Source organism: Chanodichthys erythropterus, chromosome 5 (genome assembly GCF_024489055.1).
Source record: "Chanodichthys erythropterus isolate Z2021 chromosome 5, ASM2448905v1, whole genome shotgun sequence".
Taxonomy (NCBI): Eukaryota; Metazoa; Chordata; class Actinopteri; order Cypriniformes; family Xenocyprididae; genus Chanodichthys; species Chanodichthys erythropterus.
Window position 1 is genome coordinate 28,215,307 of NC_090225.1, and position 13,505 is coordinate 28,228,811.

The following is a 13,505-nucleotide window of genomic DNA, read 5'->3' on the forward strand; positions in this document are numbered from 1 at the left end:
ATTCATTACAACATTAATCTCAGCATGCCCCAAACAGCCGTGATGCGATAAACAAACAAACGATAACAGCTATTGTCCTAATCAGCCACGTTTACAATTATTTTGTTTTTGCTTGGTTTCTAGGGAATTTAAAACCTATAAATAAAACCTGAAACCATAAATATATTAACACAATAAATCCTCAAATTAAGGTACACCAAAAAAAAATTAGAATTTACTTTGAAACCATTTTCACTCAGAAATTGCCAGTAAATTGCACAGCTAATTGCAAAGAAATGACAAGAAACACATTGAATTAAATGTGAAATGTTGAAGTAGAAAGACTGAAATATTATTTTCTTGTAAAACATACTCATCATACAACATACCCCTTATTTACAACTTTTAATATTTTTTTTGTCTAGAATCAACATAAAATGTATAATCAATTTATATTTTTAAATATATATAAAAAATATATATATATATTTAAACAATATTTGCTTATAGTCATATTTTTTATTTGAGGCTTGCAGATTATTCAGATTGAGGCATATCGGAATGTGCTCTGGAAGTGCCTCCATTATCCTTCCCGGTTGTTTCTGTTTTGTTTAGTCATTCTGCTTAGCTCTGCCTACAATAAAAACTCATCACTGCTTTGAAACTCTGGCTTGTCAAGCTACAAGCTACTCATTATTTAAAGTAGTTAAACTACAGTCAAAGTACCCTTTTGAAAATGTACCCTTGTGAAAAAGAATGCACTTTAGCATTTTTAAAAGAATACTTATTGTGGAAATAAGACAGGCATGGGGTATTCCCCATGAACAAAGGCTTGCTGGCAACAGTGGGCTCCGGGATGACATTCAGCAGCTAGCCTGTGCTGGGAACAGTTAGGTGATCATAGGTAGGATTACACACTCCTATAAAAGACCTGTGAGTTAATACCTGCGGGCACCCTGACATTGTGCCTTAAATTGCAGGAAACGGTCTACAGGGGATGTCTCGATAGGGTAATTTGACCAATAGTTGAATAGGTTTCCCACCATCGTTCTATAGGCAGAGGAACTTTCTCACTAGTATACAACCAGAAGAAGGTCAATGGTCATTCAATGGAGCCGGGGGGCCCCGTTAAGGTGTTTGAGACCTAGTACTGCTAACTGCTTTTGCAGCAGTTGCATCCGGTTTCTCTCTAAGATGTACTGGCATTGCCTCCCCTCTGATCAAGAGGGACCCAGATGAGAGAAGGCCTTGATAAGTGTTAGGACCCCCAATGTAGTTAAGACTGTCCTGGTGGTGACAAATGTCGACAAACCAATTCTCCTGCGGCTGCATATGACTTTGTAGAAACCAAAAACCCAGTTTGATGTAGTTACCAGTGATAAGCTAGAGCAATGGTGATGATGCTCAGGTTCTTGAGACCTCATTCTAGAGTGGGTGGGGCCAATTCCATGGTAAGCTACTTACCGCTTTAAGTCAGGCAGCCCCTGACCAATGAGGAATTACCACTCACCACAGCATTACTAGAATGGGTGTACTGGTTTGTGTTCTATTTCACCCAAAAAGTCAATATTCTTTTTTCGACCCACTTAAAGGGTTAGTTCTCCCAAAAATGAAAATTCTGTCATCATTTACTCACCGTCATGTCGTTCCAAACCCGTAACACTTTCGTTCACCTTCAGAACACAAATAAAGATTTTTTAAATGAAATAGGAGCTATTTCTGTTCCTCCATTGTAGCTACCATTTTGACGTCTCAAAAAGTTCATAAAGAGATCGGAAAACTAATCCATATGAATTGAGCGTTTTAGTCCAAATTTTCTGATGAGACTCGATCGCTTTATGTGATGAACAGATTCAGTTTAGGCTTTTATTCACATATAAACATTGATCAGTGAACATAAACAGAAGCTCAACTGAACCTGCTTGACATGTGAGAACAAGCCTCATGCAGAAGCTCAAACATGCTGCGTAACACACGAGAATGAACCTCATTGGTTCTTGCGGAAGCTCAAACGTGCTGTGTAACATGAGAATGAACCTCATTGGATCTTGCAGAAGCTCAAACGTGCTGCGTAACACAAGAATGAACCTCATTGGTTCTTGCTGAAGCTCAAACGTGCTCCGTAATACGAGAATGGACCTCATTGGTTCTGCTTGAAGCTCAAACGTGCTCCGTAATATGAGAATGAACCTCATTGGTTCTTGCTGAAGCTCAAACGTGCTGTGTAACATGAGAATGAACCTCATTGGATCTTGCAGAAGCTCAAACGTGCTGTGTAACACAAGAATGAACCTCATTGGTTCTTGCTGAAGCTCAAACGTGCTCCGTAATACGAGAATGGACCTCATTGGTTCTGCTTGAAGCTCAAACGTGCTGTGTAACATGAGAATGAACCTCATTGGTTCTTGCTGAAGCTCAAACGTGCTCTGTAATACGAGAATGAACCTCATTGGTTCTTGCGGAAGCTCAAACGTGCTGTGTAACATGAGAATGAACCTCATTGGTTCTTGCTGAAGCTCAAACGTGCTCTGTAATACGAGAATGAACCTCATTGGTTCTGCTTGAAGCTCAAACGTGCTGCATAACACGAGAATGAACCTCATTGGATCTTGCGGAAGCTCAAACGTGCTGCATAACACGAGAATGAACCTCATTGGTTCTTGCTGAAGCTCAAACGTGCTGCGTAACACGAGAATGAACCTCATTGGCTCTTGCGGAAGCTCAAACGTGCTGCGTAACATGAGAATGAACCTCATTGGCTCTTGCTGAAGCTCAAACGTGCTGCATAACACGAGAATGAACCTCATTGGTTCTTGCTGAAGCTCAAACGTGCTGCGTAACACGAGAATGAACCTCATTGGCTCTTGCGGAAGCTCAAACGTGCTGCGTAACATGAGAATGAACCTCATTGGCTCTTGCTGAAGCTCAAACGTGCTGCGTAACACGAGAATGAACCTCATTGGCTCTTGCTGAAGCTCAAACGTGCTGCGTAACATGAGAATGAACCTCATTGGCTCTTGCTGAAGCTCAAACGTGCTGCGTAACTTGAGAATGAACCTCATTGGCTCTTGCTGAAGCTCAAACGTGCTGCGTAATACGAGAATGAACCTCATTGGTTCTGCTTGAAGCTCCAACGTGCTGCGTAACACGAGAATGAACCTCATTGGTTCTTGCTGAAGCTCAAACGTGCTGCGTAACATAAGAATGAACCTCGTTGGTTCTTGCTGAAGCTCAAACATGCTGCGTAACATGAGAATGAACCTCATTGGCTCTTGCTGAAGCTCAAACGTGCTGCGTAACACGAGAATGAACCTCATTGGCTCTTGCTGAAGCTCAAACGTGCTGCGTAACATGAGAATGAACCTCATTGGCTCTTGCTGAAGCTCAAACGTGCTGCGTAACATGAGAATGAACCTCGTTGGTTCTTGCTGAAGCTCAAACGTGCTGCGTAACATGAGAATGAACCTCATTGGCTCTTGCTGAAGCTCAAACGTGCTGCGTAACATGAGAATGAACCTCGTTGGTTCTTGCTGAAGCTCAAACGTGCTGCGTAACACGAGAATGAACCTCATTGGTTCTTGCTGAAGCTCAAACGTGCTCCGTAATACGAGAATGAACCTCATTGGTTCTGCTTGAAGCTCCAACGTGCTGCGCAACACGAGAATGAACCTCATTGGTTCTTGCTGAAGCTCAAACATGCTGTGTAACACGAGAATGAACCTCATTGGTTCTTGCGGAAGCTCAAACGTGCTGCGTAACACGAGAATGAACCTCATTGGTTCTTGCTGAAGCTCAAACGTGCTGCGTAACATAAGAATGAACCTCGTTGGTTCTTGCTGAAGCTCAAACATGCTGCGTAACATGAGAATGAACCTCATTGGCTCTTGCTGAAGCTCAAACGTGCTGCGTAACACGAGAATGAACCTCATTGGCTCTTGCTGAAGCTCAAACGTGCTGCGTAACATGAGAATGAACCTCGTTGGTTCTTGCTGAAGCTCAAACGTGCTGCGTAACATGAGAATGAACCTCGTTGGTTCTTGCTGAAGCTCAAACGTGCTGCGTAACATGAAAATGAACCTCATTGGCTCTTGCTGAAGCTCAAACGTGCTGTGTAATATGAGAATGAACCTCATTGGTTCTTGCTGAAGCTCAAACGTGCTGCGTAACACGAGAATGAACCTCTGTAGTGATTTTAACTTAGTCCATCCAAGGACGCAAAGTAAAATAGGGATTGGTACTCACATCACCGCTGATATTGTGATTTTTGGTTCAAATGTCTCTTAAGGTGTGGTTATGAGTACATCAGATGACCACATCCCCCCCTTTTCCTAGTTCAGGGCACCAGTCAAGGTATTTTACCTTGGCAGTATGAGAACACTCTCAACAGGGGCTTTCCATTCATTTAGAATTAATGTAAAGTGGTTAGCTGATTTATTTGAAAGATTGGTGATATTGCTAACTTGTAGAGCCTCTTCTGTATTATCAGCACAAGGAAGACACAAGTGTAATAAATACATTTTATTAACAAAAAGATAAACAAGAATAACTAGCACAACTACTAAATGAATACCATGAATGATAAAGGAATAAAGTGCATAATAGAGAATACAAGTGATTAAGTTGAGTGTGGCTATGGAAGAGTCACGTTATCTTATGGAAAGATAAACTGTTTCTCTGAAAATAATAAGGTGGAAAACCTTATTATGCACCAAACAAATAAATGAAAGATTATTTGTTATTAACTAACATCAGCTATATTGCATCTAATGGGAATTAGGAAATTATATACTGATAATATACAACAATGCCAAGGTCTCTGGAAAGAGGTTTGGTTAAGTGATATTTACGTTCCACGTGGTTGAGTCCGATGGCGCTGACGTTTTCCACTGGTTGTGCTGGGTGACAATGCAGTGGGGAGAGGAGCCAGAATTTTGAACAGTCTTGAACACACAGTTCAGTGGGATGCTGATCTACTGGAGCACCAAAGGGTCCTAAAATCTGGAACGCGCAGATGAGGCCCTGGTGTAGGTGCAGAAGGTCCTTAACAATCTGGAACACGCAGACGAAGGTACCTTGGATTGAAGGTTTGCTCTCCTGAGCTTAACCTTGTTGCAGATGTCGTCACTGTCTTCCTGGACGGAAACTCTGAATGTAGTGTTTGTTAATGTCTCTTTCCTCACAGGTTAAAGGCTTAGAACGTGGTTGTCTCTGTTGCTGCCTCACAAACTGTAGACTCAGATCATGGGATCTGTTGTTGTCTCTCTGGATGGACCAGAGGCTCAGAATGGTGTTGTATCTGTTAATGTCTATCCCCATACAGGACAGACTCAGAATGGTATGTCTGTTGTGTCTCACCCGATGGGAGACTTAGAACGGTGTATCTGTTGTGTCTCAGCTTCGCAAGCCGGGACTCAGAACAATGTATCTGTTAATGTCTTCCCCCTTTGAAGGGCAGACTCAGAACAAGGAGTGTCTGTTGAAAGGGTACCTTTATCCCTTTCCGATGAGGAGGAGATTGCAATTTGGCGCTTCTCCATTCAAGTGCTGTGATTGGCTGCTGGCATCAGAGGGGACACACAAAGTGTGGCCCACCCTTCTCTCCCCTGTGGAACTCATTTGTATAAAGCACAAAGTTGGAAGTCTTTACAGTGTCTTTAAAGTTTACCAATGCATTTCTCACTTTCCAAACCACCACCAGAATACCTTTGGCAATATTCTAAACAAATAGAGTCTAAACATGATGGAAACAGATTGAACTGTCATTCAATTGTACATTAACAGCTGAATTTGTATCAGATGTTGCACTACAAATGGCTGTCACTGAGAATACTTATTTCTGTGAATAAGTATGAAATGGATGTGTAGTTTCAGTTCTAAGGTTTTCAAACATAGTTTTGAATGAATTTGGATGGATCTTTGTGATCTCTCTTTGTTTCACCGATTGCTGCTAAGGTCCCGAGGAATTTTTATAGCGGGTCTGTGGCCAACCTTAGGAAGTAGTCTCTAGATGGGTGAAGGGCAGAAACTGCCTGTGGACCAATGAGAAGTCCTGTCCTTCCTAGGCTTGGTACAAGAGGTCTTCCTCTTGCCCTCTAAGAGAGGTCTGGATGTTGTCCTTACATCTTTATCTGATGGCGCTGGACAGTTTGTTTGTGTTAAGCCACCAAGATCCAATCAAAATGTAGCAAACTTTTGTCCGCTGTTACGGACAGAGAGGGGGCCGGCCATACACTGGGTCCTGGAATGTGCTGTTCACTGCACCTCATTGGTTCTCGCTGAAGCTCAAACGTGCTGCATAACACGAAACTGAACCTCACTGGTTCTTGCAGAAGCTCAAATGTGCTGTGTAACACGAGAATGAACCTAATGGGTTCTTCTGGAAGCTCAAACGTGCTGCGTAACATGAGAATGAACCTTATTGGTTCTTGCAGAAGCTCAAACGTGCTGCCTAACACATGAGAATGAACCTCATTGGTTCTTGCTGAAGCTCAAACGTGCTGCGTAACACGAGAATGAACCTCATTGGTTCTTGCTGAAGCTCAAACGTGCTGCGTAACACGAGAATGAACCTCAATGGTTCTTGCAGAAGCTCAAACGTGCTGCGTAACACGATAATGAACCTCATTGGTTCTTTCTTGCGGAAGCTCAAATGTGCTGTGTAACACACGAAAATGAACCTCATTGGCTCTTGCTGAAGCTCAAATGTGCTGAGTAACACGAAAATGAACCTCATTGGCTCTTGCGGAAGCTCAAACGTGCTGCGTAACACACGAGAAAGAACCGCATTGGTTCCTCTGGAAGCTCAAATGGGCTGCGTAACACGAGAATGAATCTCATTGGTTCTTGCTGAAGCTCAAACGTGCTGCGTAACACGAGAATGAACCTCAATGGTTCTTGCTGAAGCTCAAACGTGCTGCGTAACACGAGAATGAACCTCATTGGTTCTTGCTGAAGCTCAAACGTGCTGCGTAACACGAGAATGAACCTCATTGGTTCTTGCTGAAGCTCAAACGTACTGAGTAACACAAAAATGAACCTCATTGGATCTTGCAGAAGCTCAAACATGCTGCGTAACACACGAGAAAGAACCTCATTGGTTCTTCTGGAAGCTCAAACATGTTGCGTAACACGAGAAGGAACCTAAGTGGTTCTTGCTGAAGCTCAAACGTGCTGCGTAACATGAGAATGAACCTCATTGGTTCTTGCTGAAGCTCAAATATGCTGCGTAACATGAGAATGAACCTCATTGGTTCAGCTCAAACATGCTACGTAACACACGAGAAAGAACCTCATTGGATCTTGCAGAAGCTCAAACATGCTACGTAACACACGAGAAAGAACCTCATTGGTTCTTCTGGAAGCTCAAACATGTTGCGTAACACGAGAAGGAACCTAAGTGGTTCTTGCTGAAGCTCAAACGTGCTGCGTAACATGAGAATGAACCTCATTGGTTCTTGTTGAAGCTCAAACCTGCTGCGTAACGCGAGAATGAACCTCATTGGTTCTTGCTGAAGCTCAAACGTGCTGCGTAACACGAGAATGAACCTCATTGGTTCTTGCTGAAGCTCAAACGTGCTGCGTAACATGAGAATGAACCTCATTGGTTCTTGCTGAAGCTCAAACGTGCTGCGTAACATGAGAATGAACCTCATTGGTTGTTGCTGAAGCTCAAACATGCTGCGTAACACGAGAATGAACTTAATTGGTTCTTGCTGAAGCTCAAACGTGCTGCGTAACACTAGAATTAACCTAATTGGTTCTTGCTGAAGCTCAAACGTGCTGCGTAACACGAGAATGAACCTCATTGGTTCTTGCTGAAGCTCAAACGTGCTGCGTAACACGAGAATGAACCTCATTGGTTCTTGCTGAAGCTCAAACGTGCTGCGTAACACGAGAATGAACCTCATTGCTTCTTGCTGAAGCTCAAACGTGCTGCGTAACATGAGAATGAACCTCATTGGTTGTTGCTGAAGCTCAAACATGCTGCGTAACACGAGAATGAACTTAATTGGTTCTTGCTGAAGCTCAAACGTGCTGCGTAACACGAGAATGAACCTCATTGGCTCTTGCTGAAGCGATCAAGTCTCTTCAGAAAGTTTGGACTAAACCGCTCAATTCATATGGATTTATTTTAAGATCTCTTTATGAACTTTTTGAAGCGTTTTAATTAAAGTTATCTTTTTTTCTGTTCTGAAGATGAACAAAAGATTTGGAACGACATGAGGGTGAATAAATTATAACAAAATTTTTGGGTGAACTAACACTTTAAGTACTTGTAATAAGTACTTCTATTGGGTTTGAAATATGATTTCAGTGTACTGTTTGCTACATGTGTTTGTCAACAGACAACAATCATGTAGGAAAAGTAACTTTCTAAACAAATAAAAAAAAAGTTTGACAGAGCAGTTTGGAGACTTTCTGATTGATCCAGCAGTCAGAATAGATTAAATGGCTGCAACACATTGGATAAGTAAACTAAAAATTGATACAAACATTCTGAAAGACAAGCTGTCTGTGCTCTTGAACCTACGTACGCCTCCTGCTGTGCGGCCCTTCAATCAACAGTAGCCATTTTTTCCAGAAAGAGTGAGTGCTAAATGTGTTCTGCCAATGAAGGTCAGCTATTAGCGGGGCGGTCCTGCAGAAATGCTCCTACCTGCTGCTCTCGTGTGGAGGGTCGGGCAGGCTGGCGGTCGAGCGCCTGGAGAAACCAGACAATGAAGCCCAATCACCAACAACCACCATTCAAATCAAGGACTGATTGAAGTAGTGCCGCAATTACCTTCCTGAGTAGAGCTTTGTTTTTCCAGCGTCCTCCTTTCCACTCTTCTTCCTCCTCATAGATCTCCTCCATTTGTTTAAAAGGGCATCAACAAGGACACGGCCAGTCTCTTACAATATAAGCGGGAGAAAGGGGTCAGAGAGGTGGAACACTGTGTTAGCAAGTTGACTTCCAGTCAAGTGAATCTGGGTTTGCGAGTGAAGGGGGGAGTACTGGAGAAATGGAAAGAAAATTGTCATGAGATTTCTGAGAGATGTTTCTTTGCTTACTACACAAGGGTCTTTGAGGTTTTTCCGAAGGTTTTCTAAACAAGCTCTCTAGCCACCCCCGTTCTCCCAGCAGCCCTCTCCTCATCAGTGTTATTCTTCAGGTATTCTCATGAATCTCATGAAAACTGTACAGATCATATTTCACCCCAAAAACTCTTTCCCCGCCATTGACGAGTTTTTCATCATTTATGACACAGTGCTTCCCTGCCATTGATTGTTTTTCTGGCAATCCGTGTTTTCACTGCTATACTATAGGGGGCGCTGTCACGCATGTTACGCAATCTACTCAATATATGTTTTGATCATCTTTCTGAATCTGATCCGGACAGAGTCTTTGACAAAAAAAAAAAAAAATCCCTCAAAAAATTCTCATTAACATAATGCAAATAAATAAATAAACAACAGTATGTTCTTTAAATTGTGAAATGTATTTTTTTTTTGCATTGTGGTAGAATTTTATTAGTAGTTGACTATTTTAGTGGTAGATTTATTTATTTATTTTTGGTTAAAATGTATATAAATGTATAAGAGAAAGTGTATTTCTTCACCATTTTAATCAGTTTTTGCCATCACTAGTTCATTTTAAAAATTCATGCAATGTGATTAATGATTTTTAAAAGTATTCCATCTTGTCTCAAGTTTGGATTATATACTCATAAAATTTCTCTTAGATTTTTGTGGTAAAATGTGACCTGGGAATGTTTTTTTGAGAGATTCGCTCTCTTCCTCTAGAGACACTTGCATCTTAAGGTGGCCCCTGGGACCTTGCGCACAGTCCACGTCTTTTGAAATAACTTCTTTTCCATACATGGACTCTAACTCTGTCATAGTGTACATGTTAAAAGCTCTCTTCCATGTGTTTTTATCCTAACCAGCCATGACAAGTGCCCATTTTGTCATGGCTTGGTTTCTGTTTCTTTTGTATTGCACTGTGGTAGCTCCACCCACAGTGAAATTTCATTGGTTTGTTTAGAAGAAACAAGGGAGACTGAGCCTCCTCAAAAATCTATTCACAATTGCTGTGTGATACAACTAAAGTGGTTAAATTGATAATTGTTCTGTTTAATCTATTATTGTGCATAACAGATGAATATTATGTTTATGTATTTTTGCTCGTTGGTTATTGGAAAGATTATTAAGAGCAGGTTATTGATAATATGAGCAAAAATAAGTAATTTGGTGCAGCTGCTGATATTTTACATGGCCAAAAAGTAAGATGAAATTCTGATAGCTTTTAATGTAAATCAATGAGATCTTCCTAACAGTATAGCAGATACTTACATAAAATGCTTATAGATATCAGTGTCACTCTGTATCTCCCAATAATATGTCTTAGTAAGATGATATTTAAATGCTTTTATGATCAAAGCTCTTGCTAAAAGTCCATTCACTTGCTGAAAAGTATCAATCAGACGACAGAAGGCATGTATTAGATTGTGTACAGCAAGTTTTTCAGCAGTTTTGATCATGTCGTTCATTTAGAGGCCTTAGACATTTGCTTATCAAATATGATACAGTAAGCTTATAGGGTTAAATAAAAAAAAAAAAAAAATCTGAAATGGTATGGGAAAATTCCCTCACTGACCATCTCTAACATCCAAATTATGTTCATCAAGCATGTTTTGATTGGCTGTGATTGTACAACATCGCACAGCATTGTTGCTTTCAGTGTGGACAGACATGTCTTGTTTTTGGAAACTAGGGTTGTAACAATATATCGTATCACAATATATCACAATACAAAAATGCAAAAATATTGTATCGTGGTTAGTGACAATATGTGTTGTGCATAGTTCACCCAAAATGCAAATTACTGTGTGAGAACAAATTCAAGTTCAAGTGTCAGTACTACATTAAACTACTGTATATAATGTTAAATATAATGTATAATAATGCAATGGGGGAATATCTGTGGATCCTGATAATGCCAAATGCCTTATGTTACCAGTAAAAAGTGGCCTACATTATTTTAAATATATCTAAATCTATAATATATTTAAATATATCTAGTCAGTGACAGAGTGCAAACATCTGTTTCAGCATTAGAATCTTGAATATTTTTTTCTAGTGTCACCATTGTCCTGTGTATTGGGTTACCAGCACCAAGTCCGAGCCTGTTCATTTCCACTCCCAATATAATACCACATTTAGCATTTTAATCAACAGTACATTTTTTGTTATCCTTTTACCATATGTCATGGAGTATCACAATAACATTGTATCGTGAGTTCAGTATCACGGTATGTATCGAATCGTGACGTGAGGGTATCGTTACACCCCTAGAAACTAGTGTAGTTTTTCTTAAAAGCACTTTTATAATATGATGCAAAGTTGTGTAAATGTACACTGTCAGTGGGATTCAGGCCTTTCGGTGTCTTCCAGGACTCCAGTGCTGGTGTTTCAGTGTGCCGAGCGTCACGTGATCTGCCTGGACTGCTTCCACCTGTACTGTGTGACCAGACTCAATGAGCGGCAGTTTATCCAGGAGCCGCTGGTGGGCTACTCCCTGCCCTGCGCAGGTAAAGATACCTTAAGTGTTCACAGACGTGAATGGCTATTAGTGCACGTGTGTGTGTGTATGCGTGTGTGTTTCTGTATGTGATTGTGTGCACAGGCTGCTGAGTTTGGCAGTGATTGATGGTGGTGTGTTGGTGGCTGCAGTGAAGAGGAGATACTATCAAATTGTTCTCCTTCACTCTTTCGCACACACATTCGCACACACTGGGCCCTCGCTGTGCCCCCGTTGGCCCACCACATCCGTTAATGCCACCCGGTAATGGGGCTCCGGGGAGAAGCATTGACCCCCTATCAGCCAGAACACCCCACCAATCTCTCACACACTGTATCTCTCTGTATCTACCGCTGTCTTGCCCTTGCACTCCTTCATTTGTTTCGCTGCCATTCTCCTCCTTTCGTTTTCTCTTTTACTGATATTTTTTTGTCTTTTTCATTTTATGCTCTCAGTACTTATGGTTTTGCCTGGCTGTGTCTGGTAAAGACAGTCGATATTACTTTACAATAAGGTTCCATTTGTTCACTATATTAATTAACATGAACTAACAATAAAAAATATTTTTTTATTAATCTTTGTTAAAGGTACACTATGTAACTTTTGTCCCTCAGCAATAAAAAAAAAAAAAAAAAAAACTGCATGCATTTTGCGGAAGAACATTGTTTTGGTTGTGCTTCGGCTCTGCGTGACTGTGCAGATGAATATGGTTCTCTCTCATAACTAAAAAAAGAGAGATTGTCCTACTGCTCATAAAACATTCACTAATAGACTTAACCAGTTTAGATGGAAAGGATCTCAGGCTGACTAGCTGAAGATGTTACTGTAGCTTCACCCATTAATAGACATGATACTTCCTTGGAAATAAATTCCAGCACAGTGCTACAACAACCATTATGAAATGACCTTTCACAATAGATAATGATTTACAATGAACTCTGTTAGAGAGCTACATACAACAATTTATCTGTTCAATAAAATACCTTACTCACCTGTTGAATAATAAAGCACCAACTCTGGGTCGTTTTTACAACATTTTAAATCCCTCAGTTATTGCCATCTCCGAAAAGCCAAGCCAGTGTTGATTCTGGTTTTATTACAAGCTATAATGCCTAATGTAATACAAGTCTCTGGTGTCTCCAGAATGTGTCTGTGAAGTTTCAGCTCAAAATCCCCCACAGATCATTTATTATAGCTTGTCAAATTTGCCCCTATTTGGGTGTGAGCAAAAACACACAGTTTTTGTGTGTATCCCTTTAAATGCAAATGAGCTGCTGCTCCCGCCCCCTTTCCAGAAGAGGGCGGAGCTTTAACAGCTCAACAACAACAAAGCTGGAGAATCTCACGCAGCCAAAATGAGGATTGTCAGTAACGGTGTTCAGCCTTACATTGTTCAAACCGGAGTCGACACTGATGGAGAGACTCAGGAAGAAGTTACAACTTTTAGAATGAAACTGGACGTTTCTGAATGGTTAGTGGATAAATTGATGTAGTTGCTGTGGAGTTGATTCAACTCATCACTAGCATGTGCCGTCATGTTCATCTTTTGTGCAAATCGGCATTGAATTGATCCTCGTTTGTGAAGCAGTCCGATGTAAAATGACGGCATGACAACAACACTCTACTACAACAACTCTTCCTCTTCTCTAAAGCAGCCCAACATGGCCTCACCCCCTTTGTTGTGTGTTCCTGGGGCAGGGTTTATGTAAATTTTGGGGTTAGAGATGTCACCAACCCAGGAGGAAGCTCATTGTAGTCCGTACCAGACGTTTTTTGGGTAGAGTTTTCATTTTTGGGTTGAGTATCCCTTTAAGTCTTGTGATCCTTCAGCACACATAAGCAACTGCTGATTTGAGACTGATTCATGAGTCTTTTTCCTTAAGAGACAGCTTTCTGACCGATTAAAAGAACCAGCTCTTGTTCATGAATCAGACTACACTAGTCATGTTGTGTCTTTGTCAGTTTA

At 41.0% G+C, this 13,505-nt stretch overlaps 1 protein-coding gene across 3 annotated transcripts in view; it reads left to right on the forward strand.

The window, feature by feature from the left end:
* Nucleotides 1-13,505, forward strand: part of prkn (parkin RBR E3 ubiquitin protein ligase) — a 199,078-nt gene that overhangs the window by 101,853 nt on the left and 83,720 nt on the right. For all 3 annotated transcript variants that reach the window (XM_067386802.1, XM_067386804.1, XM_067386803.1), the window contains one exon: nt 11,413-11,549. In XM_067386802.1, the coding sequence (XP_067242903.1) occupies nt 11,413-11,549 (137 nt within the window). The remainder of the gene's footprint in view (nt 1-11,412; nt 11,550-13,505) is intronic.